This window comes from Sander vitreus, chromosome 13, assembly GCF_031162955.1.
Source record: "Sander vitreus isolate 19-12246 chromosome 13, sanVit1, whole genome shotgun sequence".
Taxonomy (NCBI): domain Eukaryota; kingdom Metazoa; phylum Chordata; class Actinopteri; order Perciformes; family Percidae; genus Sander; species Sander vitreus.
In genome coordinates, this window is record NC_135867.1 from 16,249,483 (window position 1) to 16,266,881 (window position 17,399).

Below are 17,399 nucleotides of genomic sequence, written 5' to 3' on the forward strand. Positions count from 1 at the left end.
ACAGTTTTTCTTGATTGCTTTGACACAGCAGTCAACTCAAACTCCACATTTTTCAAAACAATTAACACACAGGCCGAAACAGTGGCACTCATGGTCAAAATGACACATTTTGTTTGCAAAAGGCTCTAACAACACAACTTGCAAACAAGTGTATGAGCTCTTCCAATCAGCTATTACACAGTGGACAACAAAATACTAAATACAGCACTCAGTGTGAATCAGTGCACCATTGCTTGTCACTGTAGCCTATTACTGTATGTGGCTTTCATGCCAGTGACAATTGTTGACAAATTTGCCTTCTTTCAAAGATTTGGAACCAGAATCAGAAATGCTTTGATGCAAATTTTATTGATTCCACTGATCCTTATTTTGAAACTATGGCTGAAAACTGAAATACTGTAAATATTACACAAAATACATGTAAACCAAAATAAAATCTATTGGAGTATAAGAAATTAAGCAAATAAAAATAAAATCTATTACAGTAAAGTATAAACATCTATTACTGTAGAGTATAAGAAATAGCCACTATTGATACTCAGTCTCTTCTGTCTTTGACCTCTTCCATCCATGTTGGCAAAGAACAACACAGACGCTGCACCTTTAAGGCCTGCAGACTGATTGCTAATTGAAGATTTGTGTGAAGGAGCGTCAAACAGGTGTTTCAGTGATTTCATACTTATGTAAGTAGTTTCTAATAGTTAGGAACAGATGGTTTCTGTTTGGTTAGCGTAGCTAAAACAATGGAGTTTGGACTGCTTGAATAACATCCATGTTAACTATTCTGCAAAAGGGTGGGGAAAATGTGTCAATCCAATGAGAAAGGGTTAACACATTTGCAAGTGGTGTCTTCTGCTCTGCTGAGACAGTGATGATGAAAACTGAGTGGATCCCAGTTTCTTTAAGCAGGTCAAAGCAATCAAGAAAAACAGTATTATTATTAGTGAAAGTGGTGCTAATACAACCATCCCTTTGTTACAACCATCCCTGGACTCCCCTACTATTTGTATCAAAATTACAGTTGTTTCTGTGTATGGAGAATTCAGATGCACCATGGGCAACAGGCAAAAGGTCAGCATAAGAATATTTGTAATGTAATACAAACTAAAGTGCAGCAGATGGCACTGTCATGCCTTAACACCTGCAACACATTTTGTTTTTCATTACTTTCAAAATGATTCACAAAAACAATGCAGCTGCAGTTTTACTGCAGTGGAGGAGAAGCCGATGTTGTTGAGGAGATGTAACTATTTCTCTGGTCTTGTGATTAATATCTCTGCAGGATTTCTTTTCTTGTTTTTCTAAAAACAAAATCATATCCCCTCTGTGTTTTAATCCGAGCCCTTATCAGGTGCCTATTCACACCCCAAACAAAGCAGCTAGAATGGACAATTGCTCTAAACAAAAAACAAATAATAAAACAAATAATTTCATACTCAAGTATTCATTTAGAAGCTTGGGACTGAACTCCGGAGAGTAATGTCAAAATCAATACAAATGATGTACGTAGTTATTTGCATATAGAGCGGGGAAGAGAGATGCGATCACAAGTCACGCATCTGGACACACATTCCACTGCCAGGTGTAAACACACATGCTTAGAGCTGTCCACTTGTGTTAGGATCACTCAGATCAGATTTTATTACCAGGTCAAAACAGACCCTTTGGTTTTTGTACTGATTACACAAACAACATATAACTAACAACTAGTGAGCTTTAGGGGTGATGGAAGGCAGATTTGGTTAGCTTAGGACATTGCCCGGCTAGCTGTTTCTCCCTGCTTCTAGTCTTTATGCTAAGCTAACTGTCTCCCACCACTAGCTTTATATTAAGCATATGGACATTAGAGTTGTATCAATCGTCTCAGAAGAAAGTGAACAAATGAATTTCGCAAGATGTAATTTCTTTCAACTATAAAACTGTTTTTAATGTATCATACATTTACAAGGACACATAAAGATGATAAAGAGAGGCCACACAGTCGTCTGATATTATGTGTCATTCACATGCATACACCGCTTTACAGGAGCATGTAACATAGGACAGATGTGGGGGCCCCGAGGCTGCGGCACCAGGCTTTTCACATTCCTCTCACTGACCATGGCTGGAAACTCACACAGGTTCAGAACAACAGCAAAGCTTTTCTTTGGCTCTCACAGCAAAGTTTTTCAGGGAAGCGACAGGCTGGCCGGCCGGCTGACTGGAATGTGATGTTGCTCTTTTCACTTGCATTACTTGTTAACTGCCCAGTTAACAGAAGTAATTGGTCTGGTCCTCTGGGAGGCTGTTTTTAGATGTATGAGTCAGTGGTCAGAGAGAGAGAGAGAGAGAGAGGGGGGAAATATGATCACAAGAGGCTGAGACACTCTTCCTTCACTGCACCCTACCTTCAGCTCTCTTCTGTCTTTGCATATACAAGCAGAGAGAAAGTATTCCTACATTAAAACAAGCTGCCCATTTCTCTTTCCCCACATCTGTTTCTCATGCTAGTGGCAGGATATAACCTGTAAAATAGCAATGCCTGGTAATAGACACACTGAGGGGGAAGGTAATCACTCTTTACCACAAATCTGGAATCAGCACATTCAGCTACTTGTCAGAAACATATCCAGACTTTTATCACCAACCCATTTACAAATTTGACCTGCTCTTACAGAGGATGTTGTCATGGGAATTTACAAGAAAAAGTGGGCGTGACTGATGGAGGTGGAGAGAGGGAGGTAGTCAGAGAGGAAGCAGGGAGACAGACCAGACTTGGTAGAAAGATGGACATGTGAGGGAAAAGAGCAGACTCAGTGGAAAAATAAAGCATAAATGAAGAAGTGGCTGCTTGTGACGGAGTTCAGAAAATAGTCAGTCAGACGACACACACATGATGTGGACAACAACTGTCCTGCTGCTGCTTGTGCCTCATCTGCTTTCCTCCACAGTATGTATGATATGCTTGTCAAAAATATTTTCAACTTTAGTCAGTCATCAGGAATGAGGAATTGCTTCAATAAATGCTAATGCAATTAAGGAGATCAAGGGGTTTAGAGTTAGGCATCATAGATAGATTATGAATCGTGAATTTTCTTTCTTTTATTAGTTATTTTAACATAAGAATATCCATCAAAATAGTGTGTGTGTGTTTGTATGTGTGTGTGTGTGTGTGTGTGTGTGTGTGTGCAAACACCTTTTTTAAAGACATTACTGTCAATAAGTCCTAAAATCTTGTTCTGAGTGCCTGTATCTTAAAACAAGAAAGACTCGACTAGGATTATGAAAATGTTGATTTTAGAAAATTCTTTGTTGTTTTGCATGGAAATATAGCTGGCAGGTGTTTTTTTTTATTTTTATTAAACTTTCAGGACTTAATTGAAGCAGCATTCACAGTATTGTTATTCGATTCTTCTGTATGATTTTCAGTCGCCTACTACTTCTGCATACTTTCAGCTACAAAAACCATTCAAATATCAAAATGTTCAGCACCATTTATACTTTTTAAAATATTAAGCTTTTTTCTTTTTACATTGTAAGTCAATGGAGTAATCTTTAAATCCTCTTCAGGCTATTTCCACAAAATGCTACTCCTCTCACCTACTTTCATCACCAGATGTCATTCAAACTTCAAACTATTCATAAAACCTTTCATTAGAAAATGATTCAGCTTTTTGATATCTTTTACAGTTTTTGTGTTATCACCAGTTAACCAGTCTGGCCTGGCCCTTTTTTTGTGGAGTTTGCATGTTCTTCCAGACTTTCTTTAACATACTATACTATCACTTTTTTTCGACATACTATGACTACTTTTGAAATACGATACTATGACTTTTTTTTTAATCACTTTTCCCAACATACTATACTATCACTTTACCCCTTTTTAGACATACTATACTATCACTTTTTTATCACTTTTTTTTTATACTATACGTTGACTTTTTTATGATTTTTTTTGACATACTATACTATGACTTTTTTATCACTTTTTTTCGACATGCTATACCATGAATTTTTTATTACTTTATCAACATACTATACTATGACTTTTTTTGACATACTGTACTATGACTTTTGACATGACCTTATTATACCTGTGGATTAAACTCTCACTGTAGTTCTCTCTTGATTGTCAGGACACAGGAAACAGCAGTGATTTTAACCAATCAGAAACAGTCAATGAGGACTTTTCCGATGCTTCTGTCAAAGGCCAGAAACTTCCCGGAGGGGCCAAAGGTCGGGACACATGCTCCATCCCGTGTGACATCACTGTCAAGCTGCTACGAGATGAGAAACATTCAATCTGTGGTAAAATGTCTTTCTCGTTCCTTGTGTTATTGTTAAATCTATCATCATTATCTGTTGTTCAGAATGTGTGTGTGTGTGTGTGTGTGTGTGTACTGTATGTAGGCCAGTTACAGCAGTCTCTGTTGGCATTTGGACGCAACACCCGGAAGCTGATTCGGGATGTGATGGAGGAGCAGCAGAGAGCCCTGGACATCCTTAGCAGTCAGGTAAAGTGGCATCTTTTTTTTCTCTCTTGAAGTTTCTAAGCGTTTGATTGGCTGGCTGCATGTACAGTAGTGTCACATTTCCAGGTCACAGAGCTGATGACCAAAGTGCAGACGCTTAGCTCCGAAGTTCAGAGAAGCAACACTGAGATGTACTCCATCAAACCTGTGCAATCCCATGGTAACTCACATACAAACACGTGCGATGTCTCAATATACAAGTCCCATAATGCAATCAATAGTATTGCTTTGTTAGACCCTTCCTGCTCAGCCAGGTCTTTTAAATTCCACACCTCCAGTTTTGTAACACATTCTTGAGTACACTGATTCTGATGTGTAAAAAGGTTTTTTCATGACAACATGACAAGGTGTTATTGAGATAATCCAGTTGATTTTTAAAGGGTTTACTGGCCTTATAGAAGTAGGAGAAAATTCTCTACCAATAAAGGAACATTTCAGTTTTCAGTACATATGAATGATTAAATCACCAAATACATGGTTTTCACTGGTCAATAATGTAAAATGTGTTACAGAAATACAGAATACATTCTTAGGTATGCATCCTTTAGTGAACGATCATTTTCTTTGTGATAACAAAAGAGAGTGTTTGCTTTTATTAGGACAAGACTGCAGTGATATCAAGGACAGTCTTTTGTCAGTCGTCCCCAAGATCCCCAGTGGTATTTACATTGTCCACCCAGAGAATACAGACTCTTCATTTGAGGTAGATGTACACTAATACTAATACTGTAAGTCATTCAACATCTGTCACTCAATCGTCACTCACCACTCAAAACACAACATGTGCTGCAGGTTTTCTGTGAAATGGATTACATGGGAGGCGGATGGACGGTGATTCAACGCAGGGCTGATGGACTAACTGACTTCAAACGACCCTGGGCTGATTATGTTGATGGTTTTGGAAACCTTGCAGGTTGTATGAAATTACTTTAGAAACTGACAGAAGCGTGTTTCCTGTTTTAAAGCTTTAATACCAACATAAAGAGGAGGCTGAAGTGTTTGGAACAACAGCTTATGTATAGCAGGTGTGCCAGCTGACTGCTCAAGAACATCAGTTAACAATGCAGACCAAGCTGACTGTTTGTAAGATGCACATTAACACATACACTACATGGTGAATAGTATTACCCATTTGTGATTGTTGAATTCTAAAAAGACTTTCGACAAGATTTTGGAACCTGACTGAAGACATTAGTTCCCATAAATCCACAAGAGCATTAGTAATGTTCGGTGTTAAGCTCTGGCTCAGAGTTGGTGTTCCAGACAGTTCATAGATTTTACATATAGTTGAGGTCAGACCTCTGTGCAGGCCAGTCAAGTTCTTCCAAAACTGTGTCTTTATGTGGTTTTGTGCACAGGGGCATTAAGCCTTCCCCAAACTGTATGCTGTAACATTAACTTTTCCATTATCACAGTGCTTTGATCGGTTATTTCATTATTGTTATATATTGTGCGTGATTGTTTTACTTTTCATGAACTTGTTGCATGTTAAGACCAACTACTCAGAAAGTTTTACAATGCCAGTAACATGTTTCAGTTCTTATATAATGTGAAATTATATAAATTATACGTTAAATTATATAATGTTTTTTTAGTGCAACAACGTTAATTTTTCAACTGTGAAGTGTCCAGCTTGTTATATATCTTGCTAAAAAAAAGGTTATTTAGGGAATTCTTATAAAAACATGTCAACATTTTAAGATGCAATGTACTGCTGTCCTACTTTGAACAAACACTGCAAATGTTAGAAATACATTTTGCAGTGTTTTGCACATTCTCTCTTTTTTATGTGTGTGTGTGTGTGTGTGTGTGTGTGTGTGCGTGCGTACATGCGTGCGTGCGTGTGTGTGTGCGTGTGTGTGTAGGAGAACACTGGTTGGGTTTGAGGAAGGTATTTCATATAGTAAACCAGAAAGATACTCGGTTCCAACTTCACATCGCTCTGGTGTCCCACGATGACGTCACCTCTTATGCATCATATGATGATTTCCACCTGGGCAGTGAAACCCAGTTCTTCAGTATACACCTGGGCAGATATGCAGGCAGCGCAGGTGAGACTTACAAATTACAAAACGTAAGTGACAAATGTTGCTTTTTCTTTCCACACACTCAAAATAATGATCCATGCACATATACACAATATGTTCACACTCAACATGTGCACATCTGTATGCCGGTGTGCATTTCTGTGTGTGTTTTTGTACAGGTGATGCATTTCGCGGCTACGACCAGGATCAGAACCAGGACACGGCTCCATTCAGCGCCTCAGACGTGGACAACGACGGCTGTAATCCTTCCTGCTCCATCGACAACCGCACGGTGGAGAGCTGCAGCACTCAGCACAATCAGACAGGATGGTGGTTCAACCAGTGCGGCCTGGCAAACCTTAACGGCTCTCCCGAAGATGAAGAGCAGAACCAGGGACAGAGGACACACATCCTGTGGGACACCTGGAGACAGAATGGAGTCCCTCACATCATCAAATCTGTCACGATGAAGGTCAGGAGGATTGCAACCAATAATTGACAGAGAGGAGGAAGTTGAGGAGGAGAAGCAGAGGGAGAGGGGAAGAAAGCACATATTGTAAAAGTTGCACTGCATCTTTGTACAACCTGAAGTTTTAATAAAACAGGATGAAGGATGAAAGGACGTCTCATTTTCATTCTTTCACCTCATAGTAACCAATTACCTGTTCTGAAAATATTCCTTCAAGGTGATTTTGCGTTGACTTTTGAGAATAAATATACCTGGAATTATAATGCAAATAACACAACAACACCAACGTAATCAGAAAAGTAGAAAACAATGTACACTAAATCAATTAACCATCTCTCTAAACAGTCTAAAATATTATTGTAAATTATTATAATAAATACTTTTTATATATAATGCATATACACCAAAAGAGTCGTCTTCTTGAAGGAGTTGAGGAAAAACAAGACAAACTATAATAATGAGTACACTTTTCTTTAAGGCACCCTTTATAAAATGTTGGTAAGCTGTAACTAATGGCTTTATTAATGGTTAATAAATAATTTACTAATGCTTTATTGATCAGGTATTAATAAGAGCAACTTTTGGGTTGCCAAGTTATGTTTTATAAGTCACAAGTCTCCAGGTGAATGATTTATTACCCCTTAATAAAACCACAAGTTACAGCTTACAAATCCTAAAAAGGGTGGCTTATTAGAAATTCCATATTGCAGCCATAGCTGGCAACTAGCACTCAGTAAGAGTTTGAACCTTATGAGGCAAACCCTTTAACATACCAATCCTTGAGCTTTGAAAACCCTGAGGAAGTGATTCTTTTGATGCTAAAGGCCTTATCCTCTGAGGTCTCATCTAAACCAAAGTCCTCGTTAGAGTGGGAAGGCCATCACTTTTATCAAAGCAGGAGAAACCCCAGCTCAGTGTAGGCAAACCCCTTTTTCTTGTTAACAAATCATAGATGGTAGGTATGAAAAGCAGAAACTCTGAATGCAACAGCAATCTGTACCAAGTCTTTGTTACAAGGTGACTGGCAGCAGCAGGTGAAACTGACACTCCTGAACTACCGACCCTTTCCAGTAGGCGGTGCTGTGAATTGCTCTTAACAAATAGTGTGTTAGTTAAGACCTTTTCTTACTGAAATGCACCTTAGGAGTCATATTTGACTTCTCTGCTTCAGTTGTCATGTCCACAGGTTGGATTGGATTCCACAGATTTGTAGCTTTGACTTTTTATTTATTTATCAAAGAACCAGATATTTTCTAACACAGTTGTTCATCTTTTGTACTGATGATTCAACCAGGAGAGTGTTATGTCCATTCAAGCTTTAATGTACTCCAACCATCACACACCTCATTTAGATTAGATTCAACTTTATTGTCATTGTGCAGTGTACAAGTACAAAGACAGCGAAATGCAGTTTGCGTCCAAACAGAAGTGCAAAAGAAGCAGAAAAGTGCAATGTGATCTACAAAGTAGAGTATACAAAGTATTTATCAAGCATTACCTCCACTCCAGGTAAACATTGGACATATTGTGGCTGTAATGAACACTGCAGCCCCAAAGAACACTAGCCCGATATCAGACCAAGGGGGTAAGCGAGCATCTGGAAAGTGTACCTCCTATGGGGAGATTCTAAGGCTAACAAGCCATCACCTGCTGCTAGCATTCCATTGACTGCCATTCATTTTGGCGTCACTTTGCCAGCGAATAACTTTACATCTGAAGCGTTTAAAGACTCTATTTGTCCATTGTTTATTTCTAAAGAAACACGGCAATGTATAAAAGGCTCCATTACCTTGTATCTCATGTTATGGCCTCGTAACGATTGTGTCATAACCACGCGACACACTGTCGCATAGTAGCGGAATTACCGGAACAGTACAGGAGAAGCTCGCAGGCAATCGGGGGGACATGGAGGCATACAGTCAAGGGAGAAGCCCATAGAGAGTCCATGAAAGCATCGGAACAAAATATTTCAGCAACGTTTTGATGAATTGGAAATACTTCGGTATGTGACAAGATTGGGAATGATTGAGATTTCTCTTGGCACAGCTACCAGAAGACTTACAACTTTCAGACAGGTTGCTCCCGTCACATCTACGTCGTCAAGCTCAGTTTGAGGCTGCGCAGTAACGCTCACCCATCACCGGAAAAGTGCTTCTAATTGACTTCACTGGTCTCCGTCGAAGTCTATGGCGTCGCTGTGTCCATTTATTTTAATGTCTATGTATCAGACTGATACAGGAAAAGTTGTTCCTCAGGTGTTTAACAAACCAGTTGTACCATCAATATTTAAGTATCCATACAGCATAAAGAGAAAACCACTGAATAACAGTCTGCAGTATGTCTATCTAAAGGTAAACCTTTTAATGTTTATTTAAAAGGTGGGGTGGGGAGGGGGGGGTGAGCAAAACAGCTGCATCCACAGAGGAGTCTTTATCTTTTCCTCCTTCTTCTTCTTCTCCTCCTTCTTTTCCTTCTATTTTTACGTGATAAAAAAACAACACATCAACACAACTAGGCTACAGTTTAACAAAAATATGACAGTGAGAGGATGTCTCTAAGTCAAAGACAACTAGACTTGTTTGGTCCAGAAAAGGCTTAATAAGTTCAAAAGTCACAAAGCAGAGAGGCACAAAGAAGAACAAACTTTGAAATACCAGGATTATGCTTTTAGATCAATAATAGAAGAAAATGTCATTTTCTTCTATTACTGATCTAAAAGCATAATCAAGAACAAACAAGAAGTCCAGCTATTTTTGACAGCTCATCATAGTGTCTACGCTGGTCTATTCTATGTGACAGAACATCTGACATCTTATCTCATTGGATCTGGTCAAATCTATTGTTTCTTTTGATTAAATTCCATGTAAATGCATCCTTACCTTTGAGAAGATGTTGCAGAAAAAGCCGCAGAAGCTGTTTCTCTCCTTAGCCTTGTTTTCCTTGACACTGAGACACCAGCTGGCAGAGATTTGAGTAAAGGTTTCCTTGTCATCAGACGGAGACTGAGAAGAAGCGCTCATCCCTTCTTGGAGCCCATCAGTAATAGCTTTGGACAAAGGTGTGTCCTCGAAGAATTTGGGCCTAGTGACCTCAAACACCTGATGATCTAGTGGAATTGAGCTAAAAGAAGACAGAGATGAGATAACATTTCTGGTGTCTTCTGGTGTCATGTCCTCAACCTCCACATAGTCTACCAACTCTAGCGGAGTTGACCACAGGTCTGTCTTCAGGGCAGCACTGGGAGAGGATGTGGAGGACTCTCGAGGAAACCATGAAAGCTGTTGTTTCTCTAGAGTGTACATAGATGTCAAGTCAGCGCTGGCTGACCTGGCAGCTCCGTTCAAATCTTCCACCGCAACCGACTGGACTTTTCTCTGCCTTCCACTGAAAAATCTCTTCCACAGTGACTCTTTTTTCTTGGTGGACACCTCTTTAACGTCAGGATCTACACTGCTCTTTGTCTGAATTCTTCTCTTGACTGCAGTGCCTCGTCCTGTGAGAAAAGATTTCATAGTTGCAATAGCTCCTGCCAAACTCTTCTTGGCTGCTCTGTCCTTTGACATCTGGCAGCTGGCGGGAATAGTGGCACTGGAGAATCCTCCATCCAATGAGGCTTGTATGGCCACTGATATGGCAGAATTAACCTCTTCAATTACCTCTCCCACTATGGCCTCTGTGAATTTGTGCGAAATCCTTACAGGTATGTCAGTACCAATTATTTCACAGAGAGCCTGACTGAAGGAGCTTTCCAAACTACTCTGAAAGTTGTAGTTGAAATACTCCATCAAATGCTTTGAGGATAAGGATCTCCTCAGAGTTAAGGTTCCAGATGTGGTGGATAACTGACACATTGACTGTAAGACGATTTTAATGACTGAGTCTGAGATGAACCTCAGCACATCCGTGCACATGTAAATCAGCTGCTCCTTTACATCTTGATTGTAAACACCATCGCTTACTTCCCTCCATTGCCTACAAAAGAACAGAAACAAAAGGTTAAACATGGAAATAATGCACACACATGTCATAAATGTATTCAAATAGCCACTAGAGTTTCAGGGGGGATATGAATAACTTACTCTTCCCTGAGACTCTGGAAGAATCTCCTTATTATAGCTGAAATTGTGGAAGAATCCAGGACTAGTTGCTGGTCTGCTGCTGCTTTATTTTCCTCTTTGGAAAACACAGAATGTCCATCCTCTTCTGATTTTTCTGGAGGTAAATATATTGTCATGACCAGGTCGTTGTCAGCCTCTGAAGGTTTCACTTCAAGGCGCTCAGCAAATAATTGCTGTAGACCAAAAGACATTTGGTGCTCAGCGGGAGCCTCATCCTGCTCTTTCTGACCCTTATGATAGTCTGAAACTGTTGTAATCTTTTTACGATGCTTTTTACCGAAGCGTTTCTTCCATGCTGTCCTTACGTTTTTGAAAAATGTCTTGCTGGCTGGATTCTCAGCTTTGCCAGCAGAATCAATGGACTCTAGTGTCCTAATGGCCTTCTCAATTACTTGGCCATCAATCATGTTCGCTACCTCAAACATGGCTGAGGTTGTGCACGAACAGAAGGCAGATGAAGTCGCCCTTCTGCTCTCCTCTGGCCTGGTGGAGAGTCTGAAGGTTGATCCTGTCTCAGGGATCCAGATGTCCTCGCTTTCTCTGAAATCTTCTGCCTCTTTCTCTGAGATCTTTTGATTTAGAGGACTTTGTGTAGTCTCTCTACCGGTCTCAGTCTTTTCATATTCTTCCTGGCCTTCAATGAGCAAGGCTTGAACTGTCTGGGCCATGGAAGTAGGACTGGAGGTTTCCTGAAAGGCCTGACAGCGGCTGTCCGCCAGGTCAGGGGTAGATACCTTCCCCTCAGTGTCTGCAGCAGCCCTCAGAACCCCATCACAAGGGGTGGACTTCCAACTTCTCAGCTCTTTCCTGGAAAACTGTTGCAGTTTCGACCATTTGCTGGCTCTCTGGCTGTGCTTTCTCATCTACCTGATTGGGTGATGGAAATGAGCTGCTGGAGGCTGGAGATGGGAGATTCCTCATCTCCATCTCTATAGAGTCCTCTTCTTTCTCAACCAGCTCCAAATGGGTGGATCTCAGGTCTTGTTTGGAAGAAGCTGCACTGTCCTGGCTGGCCTGGTCTACATGTTGCTCTGAAACAGGTTTGACTCTGTTGCTCTTCTTCCTGCCAAAACGTCTCTTCCAAGCTGACTTTAGCTTTTTGACATATGACTTGCCAGCTGTTTTTTTTGTTTTGCTGGCAGAATCAGTGGTATGTGGTGTGCTCACTGCCTCTTCCTGGCCTTCAATAGGCAAGGCTTGAACTGTCTGGGGCCATGGAAGTACGACTGGAGGTTTCCTGAAAGGCCTGACAGCGGCTGTCCGCCAGGTCAGGGGTAGATACCTTCCCCTCAGTGTCTGCAGCAGCCCTCAGAACCCCATCACAAGAGTCTGTGGATTTCCAACTTCTCAACTCTTCCTGGAACACTGTTGCAGTTTCGACCAGCGGGTGGCTCTCTGGCTGAGCGTTCTCATCTACCTGATTGGGTGATGGAAATGAGCTGCTGGAGGCTGGAGATGGGAGATTCCTCATCTCTGTCTCCATAGATTCCTCTTCTTTCTCAACCAGCTCTAGACAGGTGGATCTCAGGTCTTGTTTGGAAGAATCTGCACTGTTCTGGTTGGCCTGGTCTACATGTTGCTCTGAAACAGGTTTGACTCTGTTGCTCTTCTTCCTGCCAAAACGTCTCTTCCATGCTGACTTTAGATTTTTTACATATGACTTGCCAGCTGGTTTCTCGGTTTTGCTGGCAGAATCAGTGGTATGGAGTTTCCTCAGTGTCTCAATGGACTGCTTATGATGATCGTCGATCACTTGGGAGATGAGCATTTTGGCTGCTTTTGCCTCTTTCTCCAGGCTCTCTGGATACGGACAGCTTTGGCATGACGTCGAAGAAGAGGAGTTTGTCATTATTTTTTCTTTGGTTGGAGAGATGCTGGGGTAGGTGACCTCTTTGTCCTCTAGAATGTCCCCACAATGTTCAGCAAACAGTCGCCGCTTTCTAAAAAACCTATCCAGGTGTTGCTGCACCTTCTGTTGGGTGAGACAACCAGCAGAGGATTTGTCTTTGTCATCGTCAGATGTGATGAGTTCCCCTGCATCCCAGTGGCTGATTGACAGCATAAGCTCGCTGAGGTTGGCAGCAGCCTGTTCGATGACCTCGGAGACGAGGATGTCGATGAACTCTTCCATGTTCTCTGTTTCTTTGTCCATGGTACTTGAAGTTGTATTCTGATGGAGAAACACAAACTGTAAAAAATGTAAGCAGTGCCAAAAAGAAATATTGGTAACAATATTAGTTAAGTATCAGTAAATATTTAATTAATCATTTTATAAAGCATTGTTTCTACATTATTTAACATTAGTATGTAATTCATAAACACTGTTATGCATGTTTTATTCTTTATTAATAACCTCATCTATAATGCGTTTAATTAATGTACTTTCATCCTTTATGAATGATGGATTCACATTTCTAAATTAAATATTACATCAATTACAAATCAGTTATTTACAAGTTGTTAATGGTTCACAAGATCATTAAGAAAGTGCCCTCAAGCTCATTTATGTATTCTTTGAGGCATAGATAGTTATCACTTAAGATGAGTTCACACAAAATACTTAACTAGCAACGAGTAACTACCTGAATTAATCATGAATTGCATTATCAATAAGTGTTTCTCACTTTAGATGAGGTCACACAAAATACTTAACTAACAGCTTGTAAATGCTTCCTAACTACCTGAATTAATCATGAATTGCAGTATTAATAAGTGTTTATAAAACATACATTAACACACTAACTGACCATTAGTACATGTCTACATAGTCTAAATAGTTTTGTAACCATGTAAAAACACTTTCTCAATGATCCTGTGAACCACTGACAACTCCTAAATCACTAGTTTGTAATTGATGTAATACTTAATTTAGAAATGGTGAATCTATTATTGAATTCCAAGTATGAAAATACAATAATTAAACACATTATAGATGAGCTTATTAGTTACGAATAAAACATGTAAAACAGTGTTTATGATTACCATACTATGTGTAATAATTAAGGAACAATGCTTTATAAATGATGACTTAAGTATTTACTGATGCACAACTAATGCTTCATAGTGTGTAGTTTGTATAGTGTCACCGAAATATTCAGATCCTTTTCTTACATCAAGGTGAATGTGCAACAGTGTTTATGCATTCAGAATTTTACTGAAGTTAAAGTATTAGCTGTATAATGTAGGCTACTCAGTACATAATCATGTGCAACAACAGTTAGACAATCATTGTTGGATTATATTTTCATGTTGAAAACTAGAAAACTAAATCAAACTTATCTGTTAACATTATCTGTTAAACTCTAAACTAACTTATTGCTAATACTTCAGTAAAGTGCATTCAACCTACTTACCTGTCTGGCTTTAGGCATCAGAATAATCTGAGTTTACTTGTTTTGTCCCTTCCACTCGTTTTTTTTTTCTTCTTGAGATCTTAGGGTTTAGTCAGTGCTTTCTCTTGTTAAAAACATTTGTAGTTTAGTACAGACACTCTGTTCACTGTGGAGATCTACACTGGACTCTGAAATGAGAGCTCTGCTGTGTCTACAGAACAGAACTGTGATGTCATAGAACTAGTGTTCTCATAGAATGTTCATCTGTTATCATTCTTGCTGATGAATAAATGAATATATATATATATATATATATTCATATTATATTCATATATATATATATATATATTCATTTTAAGTAAAAGTAAAACATTAGCCTAATGTACTTTAAGTATCAAAAGTAAAAGTACTCATGCAGAAAAATGGCCCGTGTGAGTGTTATATTACAATATGTTATCCACACATCAATTATGTCCGGTGATGAAATGTAACTAAGTACATTTACTCAAGTACTTGTATTATTCTTGAGGATTATATATTAATGTCACTACTGTTCTGGTAGGAGTAAATGTATTCATTATTATCATTGTTATTATTATTTTTGTTTGCTTGTTTTCTTTTATCCCAAATTGTTGTTGTTGGAGGAGCGCATTGTGAAATCATGTCATGTCACCTGATAGACACATTAGTATGGACAATAAAGTATAAGACTGATATTTTAGACTGTGTGTAGTTATTTGTTCACTATAAGTTCAACAGTACAGTTGGACCAAATTAAGATAGTTGGAAGTCACTATCATGTAATTTATGTAAAATAAAAAGAATAAAGGTTATGTTGCAGAATTCCTTCATGTTTTGTTTACTTTTCTTTTTTATGATGGGTAAAAAAGTATTTTTAACAGAAGACATTTTATATGTCACAGTAGGAAAAGCACAAGAGTAAATTATTAAATTAATGAGTTGAATTGTGCATGTTGGCTCACTGTCACACTATCATGGCTTACTGGAACACTTGAGAGTGGAGCCATCGTTAAAGTAGTAACACCTGTGCTTTTGCTACTACTATGACAAGTTAAAATGCCTGCTGTTTAAAAACAAATCATCTATATATGTATCTGCAATATATGTAAAGTAGCCAGTATCTACGGCTGTCAAAAAATTTAAATACTCAAACAAAGTACAAGTACATACACCTGTACTTAGGTGCATTACTTGAGTAAATATTCTATAGTTACATTCAACCACTGTGGCTGACATGCATCCTGTTACTGCCACAGCTTTTCTCACTGACCTGGATGCTCATTTGTGGCTAATCCCCATCCAATCCCGATCTCCTTATTTGTCCTTATTTCTGCATGCTTGTTTGTGTGTGTGTGTGTGTGTGTGTGTGTGTGTGTGTGTGCGTGTGTGTATGTGTGTTCATTAACCCTAGAAATATACCAACACAGTCTCACAGCAGTTCATGAAATGGTCACGTAATTTAATTTGATTCGTGTACATGAACACGTTTATCTCGTTTTTTCGTAACGGTATGGTCAGCACAATTTTTTTTCGTGATGGTCAGCACGTTTTTTTGTAATACCAACAATTGCATAGCTGTATACAGCAGGATGGGTTGGGTTTAGGAAAACAATAACGAGACGCGGGACAACAACGGCACGGTTGGGTTTAGGAAAAGAAGAACGGGACGGTTGGGTTTAGTAAAAGAAGAAAGCGATGGTTAGGTTTAGGAAGCGGGACATGATCCCCTGTCTCCTGAGTGAAAGTCCTGTGTTGTTTGACCCATCCACCACCTCAACCAACCTCCCTATGCGGATTTTCCAGCTTTCATACTACTCGCTACTCGACATAAATGTGTTTGTGTACACAAATCAAATTACGTGACCATTTATACACATAAAGGACCACACAAAGAGCCAGAGCTCCTACGGTGTTATCACCAGAATCTCAGGCAACACACACACACACACGTACAGAAAATTACATTGCCCCTGAATAAGCGAATAAGAGTGTGTATGTTTGAGTTGACAGTGTTTACATCCAGATCTGGGGTCTGTTTTGTTCTGAGGAGGAAGTATTAACAAAAACTCACGCTGGTGACATTTGTCAGAGTTTACCCCCTTATCACCCTGCCATCCTCCCCATGAAATGTGATGCTGTTGCGCCATGAAACGTCTAAAGTGACTAATCTTCAGCAATCATGGCCTTAAAAGGCAATTTTCAGTGCTACTATTGTACATCAGAGACTGCTTTATCAGATTGTTGAATGTTGAAACATTGGCGTGATGTAATGAGGTGGTTTATGTGAGATTCAGATTAAAAACAGAGAGTGAGAAGTAACAAAATCAGTGAAAAAGCTAACCAAGGACAATGAAGAAGAACACATACACATATATTTGTTCACATGTTTGTATGTGTGCGCAGGGTGGGAAGTCATTTTCCCACACTGGACGGGGATCAGTAGACAGTGAGACAACACAGGAAACAAAGCCTACTGGGAATTTAAACCCTGAGGAATCTCATCTGCTGTTCATCAGCCATCAGTTACTCCTGCAAAACACACACACACACACACACACACACACACACACAGACAAAACTCCACATGTAGTAGTATAAACACTGCAGTTTAAAATAGCATTTTACAGCCTGAGCAATTGTTGGCGAAGCACAACATTTTGAGAATATTCTTTTCTTGTTTATCTACCTAATCTTTGCAAATTAGCATGTATTCTCAAAACTAATGCAGGGAGTAATTTCAGAGAAAATCATGAGGTAGATTTAGCTGAAACAACTACAGTAAGACAAATACAGTGTGTTCAGTCATAAAACTGAGCTGCCCTCAACATCTGTATAGTTCAACGAGCCGTGTAAATAAAAGTGCAGTGGGACCCAGAAGGATACATTCTTTCTCAAGGACACAGAGAAACAGAGGGGGGAGG

General features: G+C 39.4%; 1 protein-coding gene across 1 annotated transcript; it reads left to right on the plus strand.

The window, feature by feature from the left end:
• Positions 1-2,742: 2,742 nt before the first annotated feature.
• angptl5 (angiopoietin-like 5) lies at positions 2,743-7,151 on the plus strand. The gene is made up of 8 exons (XM_078266538.1): positions 2,743-2,929; positions 4,116-4,287; positions 4,390-4,493; positions 4,578-4,671; positions 5,111-5,214; positions 5,304-5,424; positions 6,377-6,562; positions 6,718-7,151. Exons 1-8 carry the CDS (start codon positions 2,873-2,875, stop codon positions 7,035-7,037), a joined length of 1,158 nt encoding a protein of 385 aa, XP_078122664.1. The 5' UTR covers positions 2,743-2,872; the 3' UTR covers positions 7,038-7,151.
• Positions 7,152-17,399: the final 10,248 nt, after the last annotated feature.

Bases quoted from the DNA above. Each gene is read 5' to 3' on its own strand.
- angptl5 (XM_078266538.1), top strand. From the start codon at position 2,873: ATGATGTGGACAACAACTGTCCTGCTGCTGCTTGTGCCTCATCTGCTT. The intron at 4,494-4,577 runs GTAAAGTGGCAT...TCACATTTCCAG, and splicing joins TGGACATCCTTAGCAGTCAG to GTCACAGAGCTGATGACCAA. The intron at 6,563-6,717 runs GTGAGACTTACA...GTTTTTGTACAG, and splicing joins CAGATATGCAGGCAGCGCAG to GTGATGCATTTCGCGGCTAC.